Below are 24,542 nucleotides of genomic sequence, written 5' to 3'. Positions count from 1 at the left end.
CCAGCATATATATCACTTCTGACAGTCAGGAAGCATTAAGGCTTGTGTGAAAGAGTCTATTGATTGTTCAATTAAGGGTAAGTTTGGCAATGGGCTTTGTTGGCAATGAATGAGTTGACGTTCACGCAATGCGTGGGATGCAACGGAACCTACACAGCAGAGCTACTAGGCTATTGGGAGGATCACATGCTGCCACCGAATGGCGGAGAGATAAGGCACTCTAGAAACCCATAACTCCTCCTCAGGAACGACTTATGAATTTTAGTCCGGAAGGCCTGAGCACTTTCACAGTCTGTGACTGGAATATATTATGCGATTTCTCACGTATCATATGCAGGTCTAAGACTCTTATATGTACGTCGGAGAGCGATTATCACCCCCGTCCAGAATCTGAGACATGCCACCCTCTAAAACGTTTAATTTTACAAGTGCTCTAGAGTTGGAGTGAACTTTTATATGGTCACCACAATAGATCTGTATACATATGAACATACATACATAGGTCGCATTTATTCGCTCAACTAAGTTTATAATAAAACAACTATTTGTCTATTTTTACAAAGAATTTTTCTTAAGGAAAGTAGGATCGAGGCGTATTAAACAAGGTGTGATTGGCAACTCAGTGTGGCTCTTTTTTAAGGCACTATGATGCCAAAAAATATAAACAAACGATTCAAAATTCATAAAATTTTTTTTCCATTTAACCAAGGCGAATTTATATAAGGTGGTGTTACTAGTTCAGCTGATTTTGTGTATGTGTTTCGCCGCACGGCTTCTGTAGCTCGTTTCTGTAACAATTCTCTACCAAGGCGAATTGAGATATGAATTCGCCGCCCTGTTCTCTACTGCTAATTAGCAGGTGAGAGTGACGTATTTTCTCTACCAGTAGAGAAATAATCGGTAGAGAAAAGTTACAGAAACGGGCTACTTATATCAAATTGAAAAATTTTGTTTGAATTTCTACACACACTCTTACAGATTTTGACAGTTTATGCCGCCAAAGCAAAAACAAAATACATGTAAATTTTTATTTTTGTACTCCTGCTATCACCTTATATTAATTTGCCTTGCATTTGACTTTATAGGATGGTTATTATGAGCGCAATGTCACATTCAATCACACTTAGTTAAATATATTTTGGGTATGATCCAGCATTATAGAATAGTTGGCAAAACATGTGAAAATTGGTTTATTAACTATAGTTGCGTTCGATAACAAAATTAGCCAACACCAGCCAACAATCAAAATGAAGAGAGTAAGCGAAAATTCTCTCCCAAAGAGAAGAAAAAGCAAAAAAGTAAACGAACAGGAAATTAGCCATCACTTGCAAAAACCGGAAGAAGAAGACACACCAGCTGACTTTGTTTATGTTTTATTTGTAAACAAACTGAAATTCATGTTGGCTCCATGGAAGAAAAAAGGAAAGTGATCGTTCAATGTTCGCCAGGAACATTTCTAGAAGTAAAAACTAGTTGGCGCTATCATAAATTCACATAGCAGGCAGCCAGAAAGCATATAAATACCAAAACTCGAAAAATGCAGTTTTGTTTGTTTACAAAAAATTTGGAAAAATTATTACAAATTTTTGACTTGTCGAACGCAACTTCTATCACTAATGTGTAGTATGCGAGGTACTATTTAGATGGGGTACACATCCGGTCATGCTAGTATAACACAATAGGGCTTTTGCCTGAAGTGTGACGCTCTACGCATTCCCTATACTGAGTGGCGGTCAACGAAACTTAACCTTTTTCACTACATATTTTTTACCATATTCAATTAGAATGGTAAATGCATTCGCCGCGACAAGGTAAACGACACGGATAAGCTCTACAACTTTTTTTTATTCTCTGCTCTTTCTTCAAAATTTGCATCTGCTGTTTTAAATGAACTGCATTAAAGCTAATATCGTATCGAAAACAAGTAAATTCAAAGGACAAGTTTTGAAATGACAAATTAAAAGGACTGTACTATCAACTGAAATAAAGTACGGATGGTCATCGTTGGTATACCGCCCCCCAAACAGCACAAACTTACTTACGCTTTTTTATGGCCAAAATTGTGCTGAGAGTTTTCTACCACACTTCAGATTATACCAGTGCCGAGCAACTGTTGCCAACAACAACTTTGTGTGATCAATAATCACGCTTTTATATATGTATATAATTTGAACGAAAACTCAAAGTGAATTTTTATTAACGTCAAAATTTGAAAAAAGAAAAAAATTTAAAAACTAATATTGGTTCTTACATAAAAGAAAAAAGAGAATATTAAAAAAAGACGAGTAATAAACCTAACTAATAAAAAGACATTATTCAAATAGCTAAAGCGTTCAACTAGTTGCACCTCAAAGCGAAAAATCGCTTTAGGACAACCGGAATGGAACGCTACCACGTCGGCGGTGACCATAGCACCGAATCATGTCACAGCAATAAAAACAACAATAATGAACTAAAGGAAGTCACCGGTTTAACGCGCATCACTAAGAAGCGCCTAAAGGAGCTCTGCAAAAAAGATAAGCTTTATCAGACGCCTGCGCTTAATGATGTGCTTTATCTACACTATCAAGGTCAGTGGCAAAAGGGATGGGTTTGGCGTCGACTCCCCGCTTTAATTATTCTTTATTTACTTACATAGGCATCCATTGCATTGAGTGCTTGGAGGAGTACACCGGCCTTAAATGTCTTTGGCTGGAGTGTAACGCGATCTCTGAGATACAGGGACTCGAGCATCAAAAAGAACTCAAGTGTCTCTTCTTGCAGAGCAATTTAATAAAACGTATCGAAAATTTGGAGCATTGTCCGCAATTGGATACGCTCAATCTAGCATCGAATCATATCCGAAAAATCGAAAATTGCGGCGTGGATGTGCTGCCAGTTTTGAGTACATTGAATTTATCCTCTAACTATTTGAAAGACTTTGACGGTCTCAAAGATTTGGAGAATTGTAAGTCACTTTCAGTATTGGATTTGTCGAATAATCGTATCGATGATATATTGGTGGTGAAGGTGAGTAGCGAAACAGAGTGAAAGAGTTAAATATACTGTGCTGAAATCGACTTAAAAAATACGCTTTTTTTAATCTCCAGATTTTTGCTAAAATGCCACAATTGCGCGTGTTAGTGCTGCAAGGCAATCCGGTGGTGTCTAAAGTACCGCAGTATCGAAAGACACTGATATTGGAATGCGTTAGTATTACATGAGCCTTATTGAGTATGTAATTAATTTTTTGCGAATGTTCACGCTTGTTTTTCGTTTTAGCAAGAATTAACCTACCTCGACAGTCGCCCTGTATTTCCCAAGGACCGCGCTTGTGCAGAGGCTTGGTAAGTCGCCTGCATGCTTGGCACTGCCGAGTAAAAATATATTGTTCTCGAAATTTTCCAGGAAACGTGATGGTTACGAAGGCGAGCGTAAGGAAAACGAACGCTGGAAACGCATGGAACGTAAGAAGATACGCGATAGTGTTAATGGTAGGTATATGCAGCCATTTTCAGGGCACATAAAAAGCAATATTTTATAAAAAAAAAACTGTTGAGGACTCTCTTGCTCGTACCCTAAACTGATTACAAAGTTGGTTTGAGCCGAATACCTTATCATATTAGGGCGATTTTGTGACGAATTAAAATTGGTAAAACTAAAAATGTTCCCCCAGTTTTCGAAGTCTCCTTTCCTGGGCGCCAGAAATTCCCCGTGCTTTGCTTTTCTGAACTTCATATAACAGGGCAATTTTGGCATAGAAAATTTTAAGTCTCTTGTAAGAAGAAAGACAGTAGGAAAGATATATATAGCTCAATTCTGGCAAATGTTTTTAAACTCACCACAGTCTTTCAAAAGACAAAAGTTTTGAAAGCTCTATACCGTCTTTCGAATGACTAATTGAAAGATCTGCGATCGAGTTGATCGTAGCGTTATGCTGTTCGCCTTTTAGACATACGTTTTTTAAAAGATAAATTCAATTTAAAAAAAGGTACAATAAAAACTAAAACAATAAAAACTAATTAATGAAAGAAAAAATTAAAAAAATAAACAAAATTAAAAGAAGAAAAATTTTCAATAAAAAAATAGTACTGTAAAACAAAAAAAAATATTTTGCTTTTTAACAAATAATTTCAAAACTGGAAGGAAATTAAATTAAAAAAAAAAATAAGATCATCAAAATGAATCAAAGTAAAAAATTTCGTTTCTCTTTGTTAACAATAAAATCTAAAAATTTCAAGAAAATTAAAATAAAGAAAAAAAAAATTAATTTTAAAGGGAAAAAATAATACAAGTTTCTAAAGAATAAAATGAAATAAAGAGATATTTTTTTAAAGAATAACATCTAAGAATCAAAACAAAATTAAATTCAAAAGAAAAGATACACAAAATAAGTTTCTAAATATGAAATGAAAAAAAAAAAACAAAAATATTTCTGTATTTTAAACAATAACATCTAAAAACTAAAAAAAGAAATTAAATTAAGCAAGTAAGGCAAGCAGGCAAGAAAACTGACTTCAATTCCCATATAAAAATTTAATAGTATCGTTAATTTTTTCATGACTCAATGATCGGATCTAAACCATATTATTCTGGGACCATCCTTGAGGTAACACATTTCCGATAAAAAAGAATCATCAAAATCGGAAATTAAAACAAATATTCTAATTAAAAGAATAACATCTAAAAACTAAATTAAGAAAGAAAATAAATTCAGTTGAAAAAGAAAACAAAATACAGAAAACAAGTTGGTGAAAATTAAAGGACATTACAAAATATATATTTTTCTTTTTAAAACACAAATTAAAAAATTATAAGAAAATTAAATAAAACTAGAAAAAAACTAAATAAAAAATCCCGCTCCGAGAACTCGACCTTGGATTTCTCGATGGGCACTAATGTGCTTTGTACACTCCGCCATTTTAATTTTAATTTTAAGATTTTGTTGTTTATGCTTTTAAATATTATTATTTTTGGAAACTTATGTATGTTAGGTAATTTTAAATTTTTCTTAATTAAATTTTTTCTTTTTTCAATTTGAAATTTCTTGAAATTTTTATGGCCCTAAGCGCTGTTTCCAACTCTCAAGAAAAACAAAAAATTCATATAAAATCACGCACAAGAAATGGAAAAGAAATCTTCTTCTATTAAAACTTCTTAAATCAGTTTGCAGCTTTTAAGAAAAAAATGCTCTCATATTTGTTTCTTCAAGAAAATTTAGGGCAAAAGCAAAGTGTTTTTTCGAGCAACATTGTGGTTGTTCACACTTGCCTGGTAATCAGGTTATCTTGTAAAAAATTATTATTCTGAAGTGCATTTAATTGTTGTAAACTGAATAAAAAATATAACCACATAACCAGATAATCTGATAACCAGGCAAGTGTGAAAAACCACAATTAAAAATATTTCTTATGATTTTTCTTGAGAGCTGGATTTTAAGCTTTTATCATAAAAAATAAAATAGGTTTAAAGAGTTTTCTTTATTGCCCCTTTCTTTTTTCGTGTTCGATTCTAAATTAAAAGCAAAGAGTGAGAAAATTGTGTGTTCGTTTCTTAAAATGTCACACTTTTGTAAGGCAAAAAAGGCACATTCTCTGCCTTGTGAAGCTTTGTCAGGGGAGATGGTTGCCCTGAACATCAGATGGTTGCTTGAAATGCGTGAGCAAGACAACGACAAGAAGGAAAAACATACCTTTTACAGGGTTGAGTGTAACATCAAACACATTTTCCACCGGGGAAGGACATTTTTTTGGAAGAAACGAATTCACCATAAGATTTTTATTTGCGATTTAGCTTCTTTCGCTTTTTAATTTAACTTTCTTTTAATTTTTAATTGTTATTGTATAAAAAAGGAAAATATATGTATCTATATACATATATATGTATGTTTATTTTCTCATTTGATAAATTTTTAGAAAACTTATAGCCAAAATACCAACAGAATAGTTCTAGAACTTCCAGAATTGTCATGTTAATGAGATTTAATACCGTCTATCAAAAATACTTTTAGAGTTCCGCGTTTTTCCAAACCTTCCCTTTTCGGTTTCTCCGATGCTCTCCTAGCCCCACGCTAACTTAGAGCTAACTTCGAAAAGAGTTACAGTACAGAAGGAATAGTTGTTTTAAAATGCGAATGACCAAAATAAATCAATGAAATATTTCAGAAGTCAGTTGAGAATTGTAGTCACGACAGCGAGACGTACATGAGATACAGTTACTCTCGTGGTTGTGCTCCAAAAGTGTGAAGAAGGGCACGAATGGTGTTCATTCGAAAATTTGGAAAAAAAAAACAAAAAAAAAAACAACAAGAACTAAAAATCTTTGAGCCGGATATTTCCAAGCTTTTTTATACCGAAGGCAATGAAGAAGATTGTTCATCATGTATCCTAGTCACTCCACGGGACTTGAAGCGTTCCTCGAATTAGCGACAGCCTTGGGCAACACGTCACCTGTCAAACAGTAACTACCCCCTGCAATGTTAACGTTTCTTAAAAAAAGCTTGCGTACATCGAACCTAATACAAAAAGGATTGAACTTGACAAAGGGATGTGTCGCTCATCTCATCTGATGCGGACTTCATATTTTTTTTTTATAACAAGAGCCCGCTCAAGTGTGCGATTCAAATTTCCAGAGAGGTGGAGTATCTGAGACTGGTACTGGTTGCTAAACTTTTATGGAAGAGTCGTGTAGACTCGGCCGTAACGAGAGCTTTGAAAGCGTGAAAACGCCTTGTGTGAAGGGTGGGTTGTAGTCCAAAGAAACAGAGTGCATTGCACATTATAATCGGAAGCCCTCTACCCACATTTAGGTACTCGCTCGTTCAAAATTTTCCCATATGATTAGCATGTGCTACGAAATAGTTTTTCGCATTTTTTGACGAACGTGTAATTTTGAGTTGCATCATTTTTGAAGATCGTGTGCGATATGTAATGCAGAAGCAATGCCTCCATGGCGCTGGAGTACGTCTAGAGCTGGAGCCACTTTATCCAATCCTAGAGCCCATAGTTAATCGAACACTAATGAGATTTCCTAAAGAAGGGTTTGGCAAAAAAAAAGGTCAAATGATCTACGAACATACAGAAGCTAGGATCTTAGCTCCCATTACACCTACTACATAAGCAATATCGTAGTATTCGGTAGAAAAATCTAAATAGAATGGAGTAACTTTATCTTACATAGACACCTCCAGGAGGGTGCTCTATGCGGGCAGCTCGAAAAAATTCCAGAGATTAAAGTTGTCAATGCAAATTCTCTCAGCATTTTTACAGCAATCAATCTGTGCACGAATTAAGTACCGTTAAGAGAGTCGGCAGCATTGTAGTGTGAAGAAATTTGAGGAGAGTTTAAGCTTTTGCCTGCTCCTGCCCCCAAAACCCTTTAAAGTTTTCTGTGGTACTAAGCTTTGAAGAGTGGAGGGAACATAAAATCTCTAGGATGATAGATGGAAATACATTGATAGCTTTGGTATGTGCCTAGGTCCCGGGCTTGCCCAAAACTCTCAAAAGCAGTGTAGCAAAGCGGCGCAAACCATTTAATTGGCTTCCGAATTTGAGCAGATGACTTCTTTATTTGCAATGATCTGGTAAAGTATCCGTTAAATTTATTATTTTATTCTTAGAGCGGTTGACGACAATGGGCCGTATGAATAAGAACTCAGCAACTGCTTTTTGTTAAAATTGCATACCTTTTACTTAATTTTGTTTGAATAAATCGAGTAAAAGGTTTGAAATTTTAAGGAAAAGCAATTGCCTTTTTTTATTCATACGGCCCAGTAGCTCTGTTCTTCTCTGTTCTTTTTTCTTTGATTGAAAAAAGGTCGTCGGTTCTGTCGGTGCATGTAGTTGCTGCAGCCGTCCTGCCGAGCCTCATTTACTTCCTTGTCTTTTCGAGGCGGTTATTTTCTCTATGCACTCGGAAACTAATGAGTCCTATATTTTATTGGAGCTAAGGGCTTTGTGCCGTGTCCTTAAGCTGCAATGTTTTCGCTCAAGATTCATCTCTGCACACAGACTTATCCATTTGTGTTTTTTATGAGATACATAAAATAATTTTTTGCTCAAAACATCAAAGCTTTAAAAGTATTATATATCTTCTCTCTTTCTCAGCCACAATTCGCATGCGAAACAAGCATCGGCCAGCAGATCAGCAAGATCCACTATTCAACTCCTCCGATTCAGAGGAAGATTGCGCCGAAGTGAAACGCGCACGTCAAGCGGAAGTAGACGCTGGCATAAATATGGAACTGGGCATCTGGGAGGAGGTCGTGAATGAGGACAGCAAATCGCAAACCTCTTTTGACATGAACGTTAGCTCATCAACATCGGGGCTCAGTACCACCGATTCGAATGCAAATATTTCCGCTGACTCGAAATCCATTGGGTTGCAACCCAATTTGGACAATGAAGAGAAAGTTGCGAACGATTCGCCAGTTACAAAGTCTCAAGCCTTAGCTATAGCAACAGATGGTAATTTTGGAAGCATTTTGAAGCTGGTTGATGTGAGTGCAAAGGAAGGGTTTGAGACAAACGCTAACAAGGTAGCCGAGAGAAAGCGAAGTGATGTCACTGTTGGGCAGAAGAGGGTACTTATTGAAGAGTGGCCAGAGATTGAGGTGGCGAATGAAGAGAATGCTGCTGAAATCACAAGTGGCGTAATCGAGCGTCTGCTAGAAAAAGCGACTTTACCGACTTTTGCTCAAAAATCGACCGAACTTGATAAGCGTTTGTCCGTAACTAATCTTTCCGATTCAGATGACGCTGCGAAAGATGAGTATAATGCAACCGTCGATGCGATTGGTCAGATCACTATGCATGATCTTTCCAAACCCTCGCCTAAGAAACGCATCAAGTTACAAATTGAGGTAGACGAAGAGAGTTTGGACGTAATGGAAACGGAGCAGGACCGATTGGCGCGTAACTACGACATTATAGAAACGGAAACGCGTGAAAAGGTTGTTGAAGAAACTTGTGAGGAATCTGATGATATTGTGTTGTTTAAACCAAAAACCGTTGAGCAAATGAAATACGAGCTAGAATGCGCGGAGGTGAACGAGAAAGTGGTGGCTGATTTTGAAGAACTCTCTTCGCAAATGGACAACTTTATTGAAGAAATGCAGAAAGACCAGGAAGCGTTGGGTGTTCAAAGAGAGCAAAACGAAAGCATTTTGGATAACACATTTGAAACTGAGAGTACTGAAACTACTTATACAGAATTGGAAGAATATGGTGCAAGGCTGGATGTGCTACACCGAGAACCCACACCGGAGTTATATTTGGCTGCCGTATTGGAACATGTGGCACGAGTGGATAGCGATGTGGCAACCAAGATGACAACGATATCGGATATGGAAAAATGTGAAAAGCAGCAAGAAGAAGGTAATAGCAGTGGTGCCGATGTGCCAACCGCGGCCAGCAGTCTTGAGAAAGTGAATGTGCTGACAAGTATCGGCCCTAATGCAGATGCATTGCGCAACGACGTGCCTGGTGATCACGCTGATTTGTCAGCTCCGGTAATTGAGACGTTATTCGATGATTGTAGTAATGGAGTCGATATGAAAATTGAGAAGATTGTACCCGCAGATACCCTAAATTTCAGCAAACCCCCGGAGAAGGCTTTGGCTACTTTCGAAAGTGAGGAACGAGAATTGCGTCAGCTATTACAAAGGCTTGAGAATGAAAATGAGCAGCTGTATAATATCAATAGCGCCTACCGATGCGCGCTTGCAGAAGACATAAACGAGGAAATTAAATATCGCGAAAATGAGAAAAGCGAGCAAGTGCACAAAGTTTGTGAGGAAATAATTACGGACCTGCTGGATGAGTTGATTTTAGTGGATCAAAGAGCCGATGACCAATGGGCGGAGCCTAAAAGCTACCAGTTTGGTGAAATTGAATCTGATGAAGAATACTGTTACTCAGATCCACCCAAACCGCCAGAGCCTCCAGTGCGCAGCATACGTGATGTACTGAGCTCATTCAATGAATTACTCCAGGAAATATCACGCAAGAACAAGGCCGAGGAAGAACGTAAAGAGCACGAGTATAAAGAGGCGATTCACCAAAAATACGCATCCACCGACGCACAAAAGGCTGAGAGTCTAGAAAATCTTTTGAAATCACCAAACTTGCGCAATTTTAATGGCGACACCAGTGAGTTGTTAGATCAGAAAATCGCAGAGGAGAAGAAGCGTGAAAGTAAGCGTGTTAGGAAGCTTGTGGATCGCGTGTATGCGCAAAAAGATAAGTACAACGATACTCTGGAGGTAGTGGATGGCAAGTTGGTGGTGGTGAAGAAGGATACCGGCAAGATAGAGGATTTACCGTCAAGCAAATTTAATTACAGCGATAGTGAGGACACAGACCAATACGAGTCGGCACAGTCGGATGATGAGCAAGACACTGGAAAAGCGGGCCGCGTAGAGATCGGCGTTGCAGCCAAGTTGCATTACAAACCAAGAGAAATCGTTGCAGATGGTGAATTGGGTACAAAAATGATGCAATTGTGGGACGCGAGAGTGCGCCAAGCGGAGAGTGCTGGTACATTCAGGTTGCCTTACAGGCCAACAGAACGCATACCAGCTATGCAATTGATACAGAAAGCAAACGAGTGGAAGGAGAAAGAGGATGCCGCATGTGATGCGGCGGATGAAGAGGAAAACGAACAATTCTATTCACTGGAGGCAGCGAAACCGACAGTTTTTCGTGATTTAGATGAGGATTTTATTGACAAAATGGACTTTGAGAAGGCGGAACTTCAGCAAGCAAATGAGAGCGAGTTGGTTGAATGTGCGCGCAGCTATACGGAACTGAAACAGATTATGAAGGGGAATAAGGAGGAGCTGAATTTGACAGATGATGAAAATTTTCTGCTGCAGAAAATGTTGGGACTTGCTGAGCAAAAAGAGACGGAGGCTAAACAAACGAAGGATCCATTGACCGTTGAAGAGAATGAGCTACTGCAAAAGATGGTGCAGCGAACAAAGGAGAAGGAAAAGGAAAAACCGGGAAGTAGACATGCGGATGCAAAGACACGTGAGCAGAATGCGAAGCCGACGCTTTCGAAGCAGAAAATGAAAATTATCGAGCTGACCAGTGATGAAAACAGTCAGAGCAGTGGAGTTGATGGGGAAAACCCCGGCAATTTTATAAATATCAAGCAGCTGGATGCAGAGTACCCAATACCAGGCATTTTCAGGGATATGCTAGACGATTACGATCTTGGTGCAAAGACACCGAAAATGCGCGTCGACGACGCTGAACCTGAGTTGACTGTTTTGTTTACCAAGCAAACGAAAGAACGCATGGAGCTGAAGGCGGATGAACCGCATGAATGTGGACTTTTTAGGGATCCACTCGAATTGGGCAGAGGAGGTATAGCATACACACAGGAAGGCGACAAGGATGAATTCAAAGAAATAGATACCAGCTACGATGATGTATTGCCGGCAGAAGATGAGAGCGAAGAGTTGTGGCAGGAGCACAGCGAAGAGTATAATGAGTTAAGTGATGATAAACTGGTACAAGAACAAGAAAAGGAAAAGCACAAGAAAGATACTGCTGAAAAGCTACTTCAGAAGTGTGAGAGTCTCAGAGATGTGGCAGTAAGTGTGCTCAAATTCGATGGTAGTAATTACGAGGAATATGGCATTACTGAGGAAACAGCGCGTGGAGTTGTGGAATATGAAAAGATGCTAAACTTTGGCAAAGAAGACGAGGAGGAGTTTGTCGATGCGCCAATGCGAGAAGAACAGCTGGTAAAAATTGTAACGGAAGCGCTAAAAAAGGATGAATTGAAGGAGAAAAAAGGGGTTGGGGTTGGCGGTGTTGGAGACGTCGAAAGTAGTTGTGACAAGTTTCGGCTACAGGTGGGTGACATATTTCAAAAGAAGAGATTGCAAGCGGTCGAAAAAAAAGAGTGCGAAGCAGCAGGCAAGACGGTTGCTAAGGAGTTTAAGCCTGAACGCAAGCACAGTGAGTACACAAAAGCTAAAGCACCGGAATTGGAAAACAAATGGGAGGATATCGCCGAGACGGAGCAAGATAACATTGACGAGCCAGATTTCGCGGATATTAGCAAAGAAAACGTAAAGCAACTCGAAAACCTTGAAAAGGAAATCACGAATTATTTAGATCAATTCGATCTACAAATACAAACTAACGCCGATGAGAAGGAAACAATGGATGACGTGAAATTTCAAGATGTGTCAGAGGAGTATAAGGATTTTCCAGCAGTAGGCAGTAAAGCTGTTGCAGCTTTAGAAGTTGCTGATAGCGATAAGGTTGGGGTAGAAGTTGATGGTTCTCATAATGCTACGCCAGCGTTGACAAATCCTTCAGACGAGTATACAGATTTCCCAGCAGCCAGTGCTGCTCACAGTTCATACAAAGCTGAAGTGCTGAAGGTGACTGAAGCTGCAAGCTTGCGCGAGACCTTTTCAAAACTTTCATCCCGCCAAAATGAATCTCCAAATTCGAATTCCAGCTTTAAAAATTCGCACACCCACGCAGGCAAGGCAAGCACATTTGAAAGCTTGCTCAAGTCTCCAATCTTAAAGCAGTTCAATGAGGATACTAGCGCGAGTTTGAATGCACAAATTCAAGCGGCCAAGGTAGATGATTTTGATTTGATTGAGTGTAGTCTGGAAGTTATTGGCGATGACGATGAAGTGGTCAATGAGATTTCCGTCAGCGCGGAGATTACCTATAATCCATAAAACAATTTGCGTATTCCGCAAAAAATTTGTGTATTTATTATATCTTTTATAATCACGCATGTTAATCTAATCTTTTTCATCGTGTGTTGAAAGCACCGACAAATAAATAAAAATAAATGAAAAATATTGAATGACTTTGCAGCATCTCAGATTATTATTTTTTTTTTCGGTTAGTTTCACAACATTTTTTAATCGCTGTTGTTTTGACTACTTGGCATCAAAAATTTAAAACCAAATCCTACCTACTTAGGAAAATAAAATAAATTATCAATTGCTTAATTTAATCCTTTGAACTTTTGTTCCATTAACGACAATCTTCAAGAAAACCGGTTTGAAATTATAAGCACACCGGCTCAAACCAGTTTGTCACACTCGTATCAGTGCCAGTCAAATATGACAAAGTATACTCTGGATTAATGCAATTATCAATAAATTGAATAATAGAAAGCTAGCAAACAGCTCATGTAAGTCAATATAATTGAGTGTTTCTTATCAGTTAATAAATGAAAATAACCAATTGTCGTATACGATCAACGCAAAACCGGCGCAAACCAGTTGAGTTGAAACACTTGTGCACTCTTTACAAGCGAATCGTGTCGTTTAGTGCACTAAACACAGGGTCTTGAGGTTATCTGTAATTCAAATGGCAGATGCAATGCATATTCGAACTGAGCTAAGCACAAAAACGGCGTCGTCTAAACCAGCTCTTTAGTATTCAGTGAGTACAGAGTCCGTACTACAGACTTAAATGAAAAGCACGTCAGCTAACAGCTGATGAAATGTAATGCTACTAATAACTACTGTAAGAGAATGCCAGGCCAAAAGTTGTACTAATAAGGCCTAATCAGTTTTTTGGCTGTGTGATTTAGCCTTTCACATAATTTGGCTCAATAAGTCTTTATAGCCGTTGCTTAGAAGGTTGATCCCACGCAGGGAAGCCAACTCGTGGGGAATTCCCCGATATGCGGGGAATTTCAGCTTGTGTGGGGAATCGGGGAATGGACCGTTTTTTTACATTTTACATAAGGAAGCGGGGTATGAACTGGTTTTTGTGAGGAATTCGGTGTAAAAAAATTGTAAGTGAAAATGTCACACCCGTCACCGTGGAATGAGCTGTATGCAGTTTTGTAGCTCGGTCAATTCTAATATAATAAAGTTTCAAATGGCTAAAAATTACCTTTGATTTTTTAGAATTTTTTTTTGTCGCATTTGCTTTTATATAACGAATGTACAAAATTTATTTTATACGGAAGAAAATTGCAACATCGGCAAAAAGAAAATCTAAAATGAAAATTTTTAGGCACTTAAAACTTGCACTTTTTTATACTACAATTGAGTGGGCTACAAAGCTGCATACTCAAAATGGTTCTAGAAAATCGAATTAAAAAGTTCGAAATTTTTACGAGAGTTTGTTGAATTTTTTTAAATATTGCACAAAGTTTTAAACATCCTGTAACCATACAAAATCAGGGACCGAAAATAACAGTAATTTTTTTAACAGTTAAATTTGGCCAAATATTTTTTTAAGGCCGAAATACGCCGAAACCGGTTTGTCTCCAAACCAAATTTGACAAGGGATGACGGAAATTCGTTCCATAATACATCGAAATAAAAGTCCTTTCCAAATAAAATTTAAAAAAAATTTGGTATCAAATGAGAAATATTCTGATTAAAAACTTAATCGCTAGGTGGCGCTGGGGTCTGGATATTCCAAAAAACTGCATTTTAGTTACCGATTTGGCTCATGTCTAGAACATATGTTAACCAATTAAAAATAAATATTTGGGCGTAAAAGCTTGCTAGATAGGTGGCATTGTAGCCGAAGTTATTCCTAACATTCTTATACAGTGGGAGAATGATGGATAACCACACATAGGTATGTATTTAGCATATTTATTTCACAGAAATAAATAGTACTAATCTTAGCTGATTGTTTGAATATTTACTGATTTAAAATCAGCTATATTTTAGACTTTTACAAAAATTACGTGTTATCGCTTAGGATGCCCTCCAGAAAAGAAGGAAAAAACGCAAAGCAATTAAGAATGTCAAAAATGAAGATAGATGAAAATAGATGAAAAGGAGTTTGCTAGCTTGAAAGGTTGCCAGAGCTTTTGTGAAAAGTTCAGAGTAGCCACATTACTCTTTACGTATACATACGTCACAATAAAAAGTTGAAACGCTTTTTTTTGAATGCATCAATGTATCTTCTAAACCAACTACGCCGGGAACTGAAACTTGGCACGGCTGCATAAATTGTAAATACCCTACTTATGGCGAAAATTGGTACGTAGACATTTGAAAAGGGTACGTGGCACCTCCCATACAGACTGAACTTCTCATATCGCCTATCTCTGGAACCGCTTATGCTAACAGCTTGAAATCTGAAACAGCTGAATATGTCATCAGGAGCGTACTTGTGGTGAAAAGTGCCAGGTATTGGAAAAGGGCGTGTAGGACCTCCGTTACAAACTGAACTTCTCATCGCTTATCTCTGGAACCGCTTATAATAAAGTCCTAAATTTTGGCACATCTACATATTTTGTCAATAAAGTACTTAAAGCGAAAATTGGTAGTTATTGGAAAGGGGGTAATCATCATTCGATTGGGAACCATTTTCTTCTAGATTTCTAAATGCATTGAAAATTGTTATTATTATTTGTTCGTTCTAAATGTTTCAAAATGTAATGAAAATTTTGAGAAGTTTTTTAAATTTTCCACAAAGTTTAGAATTTTGGTTTTTATGAGTTTTGCTAGAGACTGTCCTATTCTTTTACAAAAAACACAAAATTAATTTAATACTTATGCTCAATGAAATTAAATGGACACAAATCAATGGTGATATTATTTTAACATGCACTTTACATTTGTATTTTGGTTGATTGTAATTACTTTCCATCATTTCCTAATAAAAACATAATGAAAAATTTAGTAAAGTTTTGTAAATCTTTGTAAATCTTGGTTCTCTCATCTGTCATGAATATGTGTAGGTAAAAATAGAAATTAGTGTCTTTCGTATGACCGCCATGCCTGACTAAACAGCTGAACCGATTTCGATTCTTTGACAAGTCCTTTTTTGAAATTTCTGTGTGAAAAGTTTTTCGCTAAACAAATTCTGTACTTTTTGTTGTTGCTGAAGAAAGCTGAGACGTCACGATTTTACAATAGAGTTTTCTGTATTACAGCCCAGTTATACATACTTTGCACTGCTATACCAATTTTACGTAAAAATCAATACCCAACAGGATTCTACATGTGAAATGCTACGCGTTGGGTAACCGCTTACATGCAAAGCTCATTCAACAGATTCCTTGATGTGACAACTCTCATTCAACGCCAAGTATGCATAACTGAGCTATTAGTCTGTTGCAATGCGAGTTCGGTTTACAGGATTTAGTCAGAACTTACAGGAAGTCGTTCCTATAGACAAAAAACCTGAACACTTCTGAGAGAGTAAGTAAGCAATTCTTCAAAATCTGAAGTTGAAGGATTTAGTCCGGAGTTTTTCTTCCTGCAAATTCATGAAAAGTATCAATCCATGTGCAAGGTTGCATTTGTTAAAAAAAACAGAACGCGGTGAAAGCAAAGAATCTTACATTTGGTAAAAAATGGAAGTAAACAACGAAATATTTGATTTGGTTGAAAGATGACTAAATAATTATTAAAATCTATATACTTACTTATGAATATTTTGGACAATATTCAAATATTTCGTTGCTAGGCGAATGATCTATACTAATATACATACATATATTTTGAAAGTATTTGTTTTTTGTTCGCAAACTTTAAGAATGGCTGCCCGGATTTTTTTTGGAAAATTTGGACACCTACTGTAGACTTTGCCAGTGAAATATATTGGCGAATACGAAAAAACACGTATTATAAATTTTATAATTCTGGTGGAAAAAATGTCAACGTTTTGTGGTGATGCACCCTAATATACGTGCATACACACTGTTTCCGTAGTGATTTTAATGATAAGAGATTTCGAGATGTTTTTAATACGTACTTCGATTGTTTAAGTCCCCTTTCGTTTGAAATTTGTTTTCAGAAAGCGTTTAAATTTGTTTAGACATTCGCGAATGTTTTTTTCTCTCATAACTAATTAAAAGAGATTTTTTACTTAAATATAAAACAAAAAAAAAAAAATATATATACTCCTCACACGTAAGATACCTTAGATAAGCCACTCGAAACACTCCACCTTTTCGTCGATTATAAAGCCACTTTCGATAGTATGTACGAAGAGAAGCCAACATTTAATTGGTTACGTAGAGTGGCGTGGAGCACAGCTAATAGATACTTCTAAATTGAAAAATACCTTTTAAGTCATTCCATATAATAGTTTGTAGAAAAGACGATTGAAACATGCCACTGATTTAAGCGCAACTTTTTCCAGCTAAGAAAAAGAGGACAGGGAGGTTTGGCCTAGCTGGGAACTTAAATTAGACTAAAAGTATCTTCTGGCAACAAAAAAAAGAAGTGAAAAGGCTTGAAGTGGTGAAAGGCTTCGTCTTTCCGGGATGCAGCATTAACACCACCAATAACGTCAGTCTGGAGATCAAGCGAAGGATCATTCATGCCAATAACTACCATTTTGGACTTGATAGACTAATAAAAAGCAAAGTACATTAGGGGCCTAATAAGGGCACAGAGAACGATGCCAAACAAAGATGAGACAGCTTTGAGGGCTTTCGAGAGAAGTATGCTACGCAATATTTATAGCCTTGTTCGCGTAGGCGGCGGGTTCCGAAGAAAATGGAATAAGGAACTGTGTGAGCTCTATACCAACCAGTGATGCCAGACATTCTCTGTTAAATATCCCACGGAAATGGGGAAAAAATCCCTCAATTACCCACATCTTGAAAATTTATCCCACAAAATTCCCAACGAATTTAAACATATACATGTTTCAGTAGTAAAGAAGTAAAATTCATATAAAATAATAATAATAGTTTGACGCTTACACATATGTGCTTTTTCTCCAATTTGTGGCGGTCCCCTTGATGTTGTCACACAAAGGGGAGGGACCTACAGTTTTACGCCAACTCCGAATGGCGAGTGTATTTTTATGAGAAGCTGTTTTTCATGGCAGGAATACACTCGGAGGTTTGCCATTGCCTGTCGAGGGCCGACCGCTGTTAAGAAAAAATCCCTTTTTCTGCATTTTTTTCACTCATTCATTTTTTCCCTTTCATTTTTTTGCTCACTCACTAAGGGCCTAAAAGAATTTTTTGGTGACTTTAAAACTGAAGCACATTCAAGTGCTATTTAACATTTCATCAGATAATTTGTTCCGCTTTTTACATGAAACACCAGTTACAACTGAAAAGATTCTTTCTTACTCATCGCTTGAATTGGTTAACGTAAGAAAATTTTCGAAATTGTCCTTATACTTTTTAACAATTATATACCATTTCACTCCAAATCACATCTTCCGAACGATTAATTACGTAAGAATGTCGAATATTCTTGAATTTTGATCAATTATGCAACAATAACTGCGTCAAAAGAAAATCCCTTATTTATATGAAGTGTCCCTTTTTTTCCCTTTTAATAATTTTTGAAGCAAAATATCCCTCAAATAGGGAAATTACCCACAATCTGGCATCACTGATACCAACATGACTTGGGCAGGTGGTACGCATAGATGATGACGTTGCAAAGATCCGCCGATTCGTCGCTCGTGGGTGGGCAGAGAAAGCAAGTGAGCCTGTGAACACAATGGAAACACCAAGTGTCGAAGACCCAGCCAAATAATAACTGGCAGAACTTTCCAAAAGAGCGCGGGAATTCGCAAAGATTTTTAGTCTTCACCTAAACGGAAAAATAGTTGTTGCCCTAAAAAAGAATAAGAAGTTTCCACAAGTAAATCGCTGATGAAAAGAAGCGATAAGGTCGGTGCGTTTTAAAGTGGATCACCTCATATAGCTTGGGGAATTTGCGCAAACAGTTAAAAATGCTATTCACGACAAGTTAGTTAGGGGTCAGTGCTTTCTGGTACTGTAAATAATTTCTTTTTTAATCAGAAACTTCTCAAACCTGGCCATTGAATCGATTCTTTCTTGCTGCGGCTGTGGCAGATGACTAAAAATAAGCCGCCAGATTTAATTAACCGGAAATGCTTTGCCGCAATAATTAAGAGAGCTTCCCCCATACGACTACATTCGGTCTTTGCGGTGCTTCCTCGATGATGTAAAGTTGGCCTCAAATGCGTATTGTAATAAATACTTGATTCATTTTTTCACATAAATCCCAGACGTTTTACATTGACGGTATTATAGTTTTACTAGAAAAATGTCAAAAGATCGTCCTTCAAAATAAAAATATGATTTTCTGGTGAATTTTTGCAAATATCTACATTAGGGGAACTTTTGACGGTGACTTTTTTATGGGGACTCACATATACTACATACTTATTGCCTATGGTAATTATTTATTAGATTGTGATTGCAACTAAATACAATATGCTGATTGAAAAAAAAATTGTCTAACAATCAATTGTATACATACATGCGTCGAAAAATAATAAACGCGGCTCTTGGAGTATTCGGGGCGGCGAGCTTTACAACGTTATGGACATAGTGCATCGAATTAAAATACAGACGCTCAGCTGGCTTGGCCATGTCGTATGTACACCGACGATCCAGCTCTGAAAGTATTCAACTCGGAATCCGCTGGCGGTAGCGGAGGAAGAAGCTTTGCAATTGAAGCTTTGCTTGATGCCAGCTCTTCGCTTTGCTAGCCGCTCTACTAAGTATGTTTAGATCCTTAGGCGGTTATAGCGCCAAATAAGAGGAAAATCCTCGAAAAATGCAATGGGGGGACCTATAAAAAATAGTTAGCGTTAAAACACGGGTATAATATCGATATTGTTATCGACATTTTTATCGATATATTTATCGATATGAAAAAAAGATTTTGTTATTGATAGATTTGTGAACATATTTATCGATTTTGTTATTGATATATTTAAGAACATACTTATTGATACCATTATCTATCGATATAATAACCGATTTTTTTATCGACAATTTAATCAATGCTTTTAACGACATTTTAATAGATTTTGTTATCGATATTTTTATAGATTTTGCTATCGATTTTTTATTGATTTTTTTTATTGATTTTTATCGATTTGATTATCGTTATTTTTATCGATATGAAGAAACCATATTCTTATTGATAAATTTGTGAACATATTTATCGATTTTGTTATTAATATATTTATGAACATATTTATCGATACTCTTATCTATCGATATTTTTATCGATATAATACCGATTTTGTTATCGACAACTAAGAACACACATGTAATGAAGAAACTTAAAATTTTATGAACACTTCAAAAAAGAGTGGAAGCACTTCACTTTATTTCCTGTTGGCGACAGTACTGCCCACACCCACACTGCCGCCCAATATGGTACTTTTTTGAACTCAAACCAATGGCAATTTAAAACTAATTTTTTAAATTTGCTATTAAATTAAATATCATTCATCCACACATGCCTAAGTCATGAATGTGAGTGTATAATAAAGCATGGAGTATATACATTAATTAATGAATACATATGTACCATATATGTATGTACTTATACCTTTTTACACACCATTAACTCGGCGAATTAAACTAAGTGCTGCACATCAATAAGAACGAACGCTATCTGATACTTTCCTGTGCGATAGTTTAATTTGTTGTATCGATAAGTGTGTGGGTAATGTTTACAGATACACAACTATTTTCACCTGCCACATCCTTGAAATGTTTCACGTCCACTTTCCCAGCGGCAGTCACTCTGCCATCGCCAACATGTTGCACGAATGGCAACCGTTATTCAAGTGGTTGGCCATCGTTGGCCTGGTGCCATACGCCCAACGCAACCGCAACTGCAAACAACATTATGAGCAATGGCAGCGCATCTACACATCAGCATTGCTTGTGGCGAATTGGGTTTTAACCATCTATGGGGTATACAACCAGCCGCTGGACGACGAAGTGCTTGTATCGAATTTTGTCAGCGTAATGGTTTTTCTCAGTCAAAGTTTAGCACTCACCATTTGCTTGTTGGAAGCGATGTGCACCTATAGGCAATATTTCGCATTCATGCAACAATCCCAACTCATTGTACGACTCTTCAGGCAGCGCTTGCAAACCGGTCTATGTCGTTGGAGTTTGCGGCGACTGCAGCGTATTAAATATTTGCTATATTCGGGTTTCGCCTATGGCTCTCTTCCGATATCGATGGTGGTGATTTCGATTAAATACTACTACGGATACTTTTGGTATGCACTGGGCAGTATTTTTGTTTTGCGTACCCGCTGCCTTTTGGCCATTATCTATTTGGACTATATTGATTTCTATATGCAAAATTTGAATATGAAGCTGCATTCAGTGGCCAGCTGTCGCGTGAGCAAGCAGCGTTTATGTTTGGATGTGAATTATAAAATGTTGGAATCCTTCGATTATTTGTTACAATTAAAATTGCTTTTCGACGAAATACGCAAGTTGACGCTAATGTTTGATGATTTATTCGGTTGGTCGGTTTGTGCATTGTTTACGGTGATTTTTCTAGATATTTGCGTTAATTCGTATTGGATCTTTCTGACTTTATCAAATGTATTCGAATATTATTTCCTCTACTTAACAGCGTCGACTGTGCTCCCGCTGATCGCTATTACCACGCTTTTATGCCAAGCGGGTGAGAACTGCAAGCGGCAGGTGAGTTGCGAAAACTTGTATTGCAAAAACAAGTAGACATAGCCCTGTGTTCAGAAATGCATCCGGCCCCCAGGCATCAGTCTCTTTTATTTCTAAACTATAATTGATGGAAATGCCTTATTTACCAAACTAAGTTCTAATTCGGCACTTGACTGTGGTTGCGCATATTGGACATTTCCATCAATTATAGTTTAGAGATAAAAAAAACTGGCTGATGCTTTCCCTTGATGCATTTCTGAACACAGCTTTTATGTACTAACTTCTATATTCTTTTTCATTAATTCATTAGTCACTTAAGACGGGTATTTTGATACAACGTTTACTACATAGTAAGTATAAATATACCAATGCAAAGTTATATAACGACTTGCTATTCGAATTCGCAATGGAAATACAACAAGATCCTATGAAAATAGCAGTAAAAGAATTTGTGACTGTGGATCAGCGGTTGCTGATGAAGGTGAGTATAACTTCGAGATATAAAAATCAACCATAAATATGTACATACTATTGAGGGATTCACAACGTTGTCGTAAGTGTCGTATTGTTGTATGTCGCAACTTTAAAAGCTTAAATAAATGTTTATAGAACATGAAGCCGCAACCAACTGCGAGAATGCATCATATCGCGAGAATGCATAATCTGACTTTGATGGTACTCTTATGGTCTGATTATGGCAACTTAACGTAACTTACGGCCCTCTCTTAAAAATTCTGTTAAATGGGTGTTGCTTATAATTGAACAGCCGAAACTTAACGTAACTTAATGCCACGTCGAAATCTGTTTCATTTCGATTCTCTAAGTTCTACGTTCCATTAAGTTAAGTTGCCATACTCTGGTAGTCGGCCAGAGAGGCACACTTATGTCAGTTAGGCCAATTGTGCTGCCACTATTAGCGTGCCCTTTGCTCTTTACCTCAGTTTCCCGTGTGGTGAAACCAGCGTATTACCTTAACGTAGCGTTGAAGGTCGCGGATGTCTACCCAATCGAGATCAGCTAAACACTGAAAGAGATATTTATTAAAAACAACAAAACTTGACCTTACCAGAGCGGAGAAGTGGCAGAAATAGTGCTCTACACTCTTAATCTCCTCCTCGTCCCTGTAGCCATGACAGAAATCGTTAGCGGAGTAGCCCGTTCGCTGTGTTCTATGATACCCACTACTGCGCTAATAATGGGACAATCAGTACGTAGAAGAGTTTTGATCTTTCCTCATTAATTCTAAGTCAGATATGTTTAGAACGGAACGGGTTGGTTCCTACGCCGATGGTTCGTTGGCAAATTTTTTGAAAACAGATTTCAGCTGCGGCGTTAACTGAGCGTAGGTCAGTTTCCCTCCTTGGAACCTGAGGGCTCTCCTAGTGTAAGTCCAATTAAATTTGGGCGCGTTACAACTGGATTGATATCTACCGTAAAGGTCGGTAGGAAGATGATTTAATACAGTTTGGAGAGCTTTACTGGGGTTAGAGGGCATGGTACCCGTGATTAACATGGATGTAAGTCTTTTTACCCTATCCAATATGCTTCTATAAGTGGGTTTTTCCAGAGCCGGCTACCATACTATGATCACATAAAAAAGAATGGGTCGAACAATATTGTGTGAGGCGCCCTCTATGTCAATTAAGATTCTTAAAGTAAATTTATTAAAGGCAAGTCCCTTTTAAATTTTGGACACAATTTCTGTAGCGCAGTGGCCACAGATTTGCCTTTAGACTAGAGATGGGCACGGGCCTAAATTTTCAGGCCCGGCCCGGCACGAGTGCAAAATCAACTTTCAAAAACACGCACGAGCCCGCACGTAAGAATTTTAGTGGGGCCCGCCCCGGCACGACGGGACACGTTCCAGCCCGGAAATAAAGAGCCAACTTTTATTGTATGTATACATATGTACATATTTTTAATTTTGTGTTTATGTTTGTATATTTACTTAAGCGAATCAATTTTTTACATCAACGATTTCTATAATATATTTTCTGGGAAGTAGGAAAAGTGGAAGGTATTTTATGTGCAGATATGTAAACAAAAGTATTAAGTATCTTATTTTTTCTATCGGTTTACAAATATTTCTTTTTTTGCTTTTCTCTTATCAAAAGAGTTTTAATATGTACTATTTTTTTTGTATAAAAAGAAAAGCTTATTTAAATTTGTAGTATTAGCAACAGTCTTTTTCGTGCTTATTCGTGCTTTTATGAAATTTTACTGAACGCCCATGCACGCACGAGTTCGTGCTGACAGCAAATATTTCGGCCCGTACCTGCGGGCTTACGCAGGGGCCAAAAGCCCGGCCCGTCCCCATCTCTACGTTAGACTAATCATGTTGACATTCCGACACATCCACCGTCAAATGGCGCTGTAGAATATAGGTGTCGAGAAGTTTTTCTAGAATTCTAAGTGGAAAGGAGATTAGGTTTATTGGGCTGAAGTCATTGGGTTTGACATCAGAGACCTTTGCTCATTTAGACCAGTTTTGCCGTTGCGCGACTAAAGTGGAAATTTTTTCCCTTTTTAAGCGCCAATACTCTTTGAGCCGACTTTTTGAAAATTTAGATTTTTTTACCCTTTTCCAAAATTATTATTATTAGACAATGTTAACAGGACCAAGCTATTAAAAAATATTTCCTCCTGTAAGTACGAAAAAATGCATCAATTAAAACTTTTATGGGAAATGTAACTCTTCTCGTATGTTTGCAACCCTGTTTTGTGAAAAGCTGGTCCCGTTATTTTCTTTATAAATTCAATAGATTTATTCTTTTACTTGTAAAGAAAAGCAAAAATAATATGGTGACCCTTTTTTTCGTCAATGACCCCGTCTTTGCGACTTTTTGAAAATTCTCAACGGCAACACTGCTTTAGATATGAAGACAACCCTCGCCTTGGCCCATTCTCTAGAAATGTGTCAAACGTTAAGGCATGCCTTGAAAATGTTAGCAAGCAGTTGGCATAAAATTCGACCTTCTTCCTGGAGATTTTTAAAGTCTAAAGGTCTTAATAATAATAACGATTCTCTCCATTGAGTGTTGTGAAATATAGTTTTTTTGACCTGGTGTAACTGCCTTAGGTTCCATAGTACACCCAGGGAATTGGGTTCTTACGAGAAAGTCTAGCCTTTCGCTGCAAGTTGAGGTCCATTC

General features: G+C 37.3%; 2 protein-coding genes across 2 annotated transcripts; both read left to right on the top strand.

The window, feature by feature from the left end:
- Positions 1–2,308: 2,308 nt before the first annotated feature.
- LOC118753280 (dynein assembly factor 1, axonemal homolog) lies at positions 2,309–12,778 on the top strand. The gene is made up of 6 exons (XM_036488153.1): positions 2,309–2,570; positions 2,639–3,009; positions 3,090–3,188; positions 3,262–3,326; positions 3,388–3,473; positions 8,085–12,778. The coding sequence occupies exons 1-6, from the start codon at positions 2,381–2,383 to the stop codon at positions 12,689–12,691; spliced, it is 5,418 nt and encodes a 1,805-aa protein (XP_036344046.1). The 5' UTR covers positions 2,309–2,380; the 3' UTR covers positions 12,692–12,778.
- Positions 12,779–20,502: 7,724 nt separating this feature from the next.
- On the top strand, positions 20,503–21,854 carry LOC118753278 (putative gustatory receptor 39b; the record flags this gene model as incomplete). Its single annotated transcript, XM_036488152.1, is given in 2 exon segments — positions 20,503–21,411; positions 21,701–21,854. Coding segments are annotated over 2 exon segments (1,063 nt in total), but the record flags the coding sequence as incomplete, so codon positions are not given.
- Between the last annotated feature and the right edge of the window lie 2,688 nt (positions 21,855–24,542).

Source organism: Rhagoletis pomonella, unplaced genomic scaffold, assembly GCF_013731165.1.
Source record: "Rhagoletis pomonella isolate Grant_MI unplaced genomic scaffold, Rhpom_1.0 Rhpom_scaffold_02298, whole genome shotgun sequence".
NCBI lineage: Eukaryota > Metazoa > Arthropoda > Insecta > Diptera > Tephritidae > Rhagoletis > Rhagoletis pomonella.
This window is presented reverse-complemented; position numbering and strand designations above follow the sequence as displayed.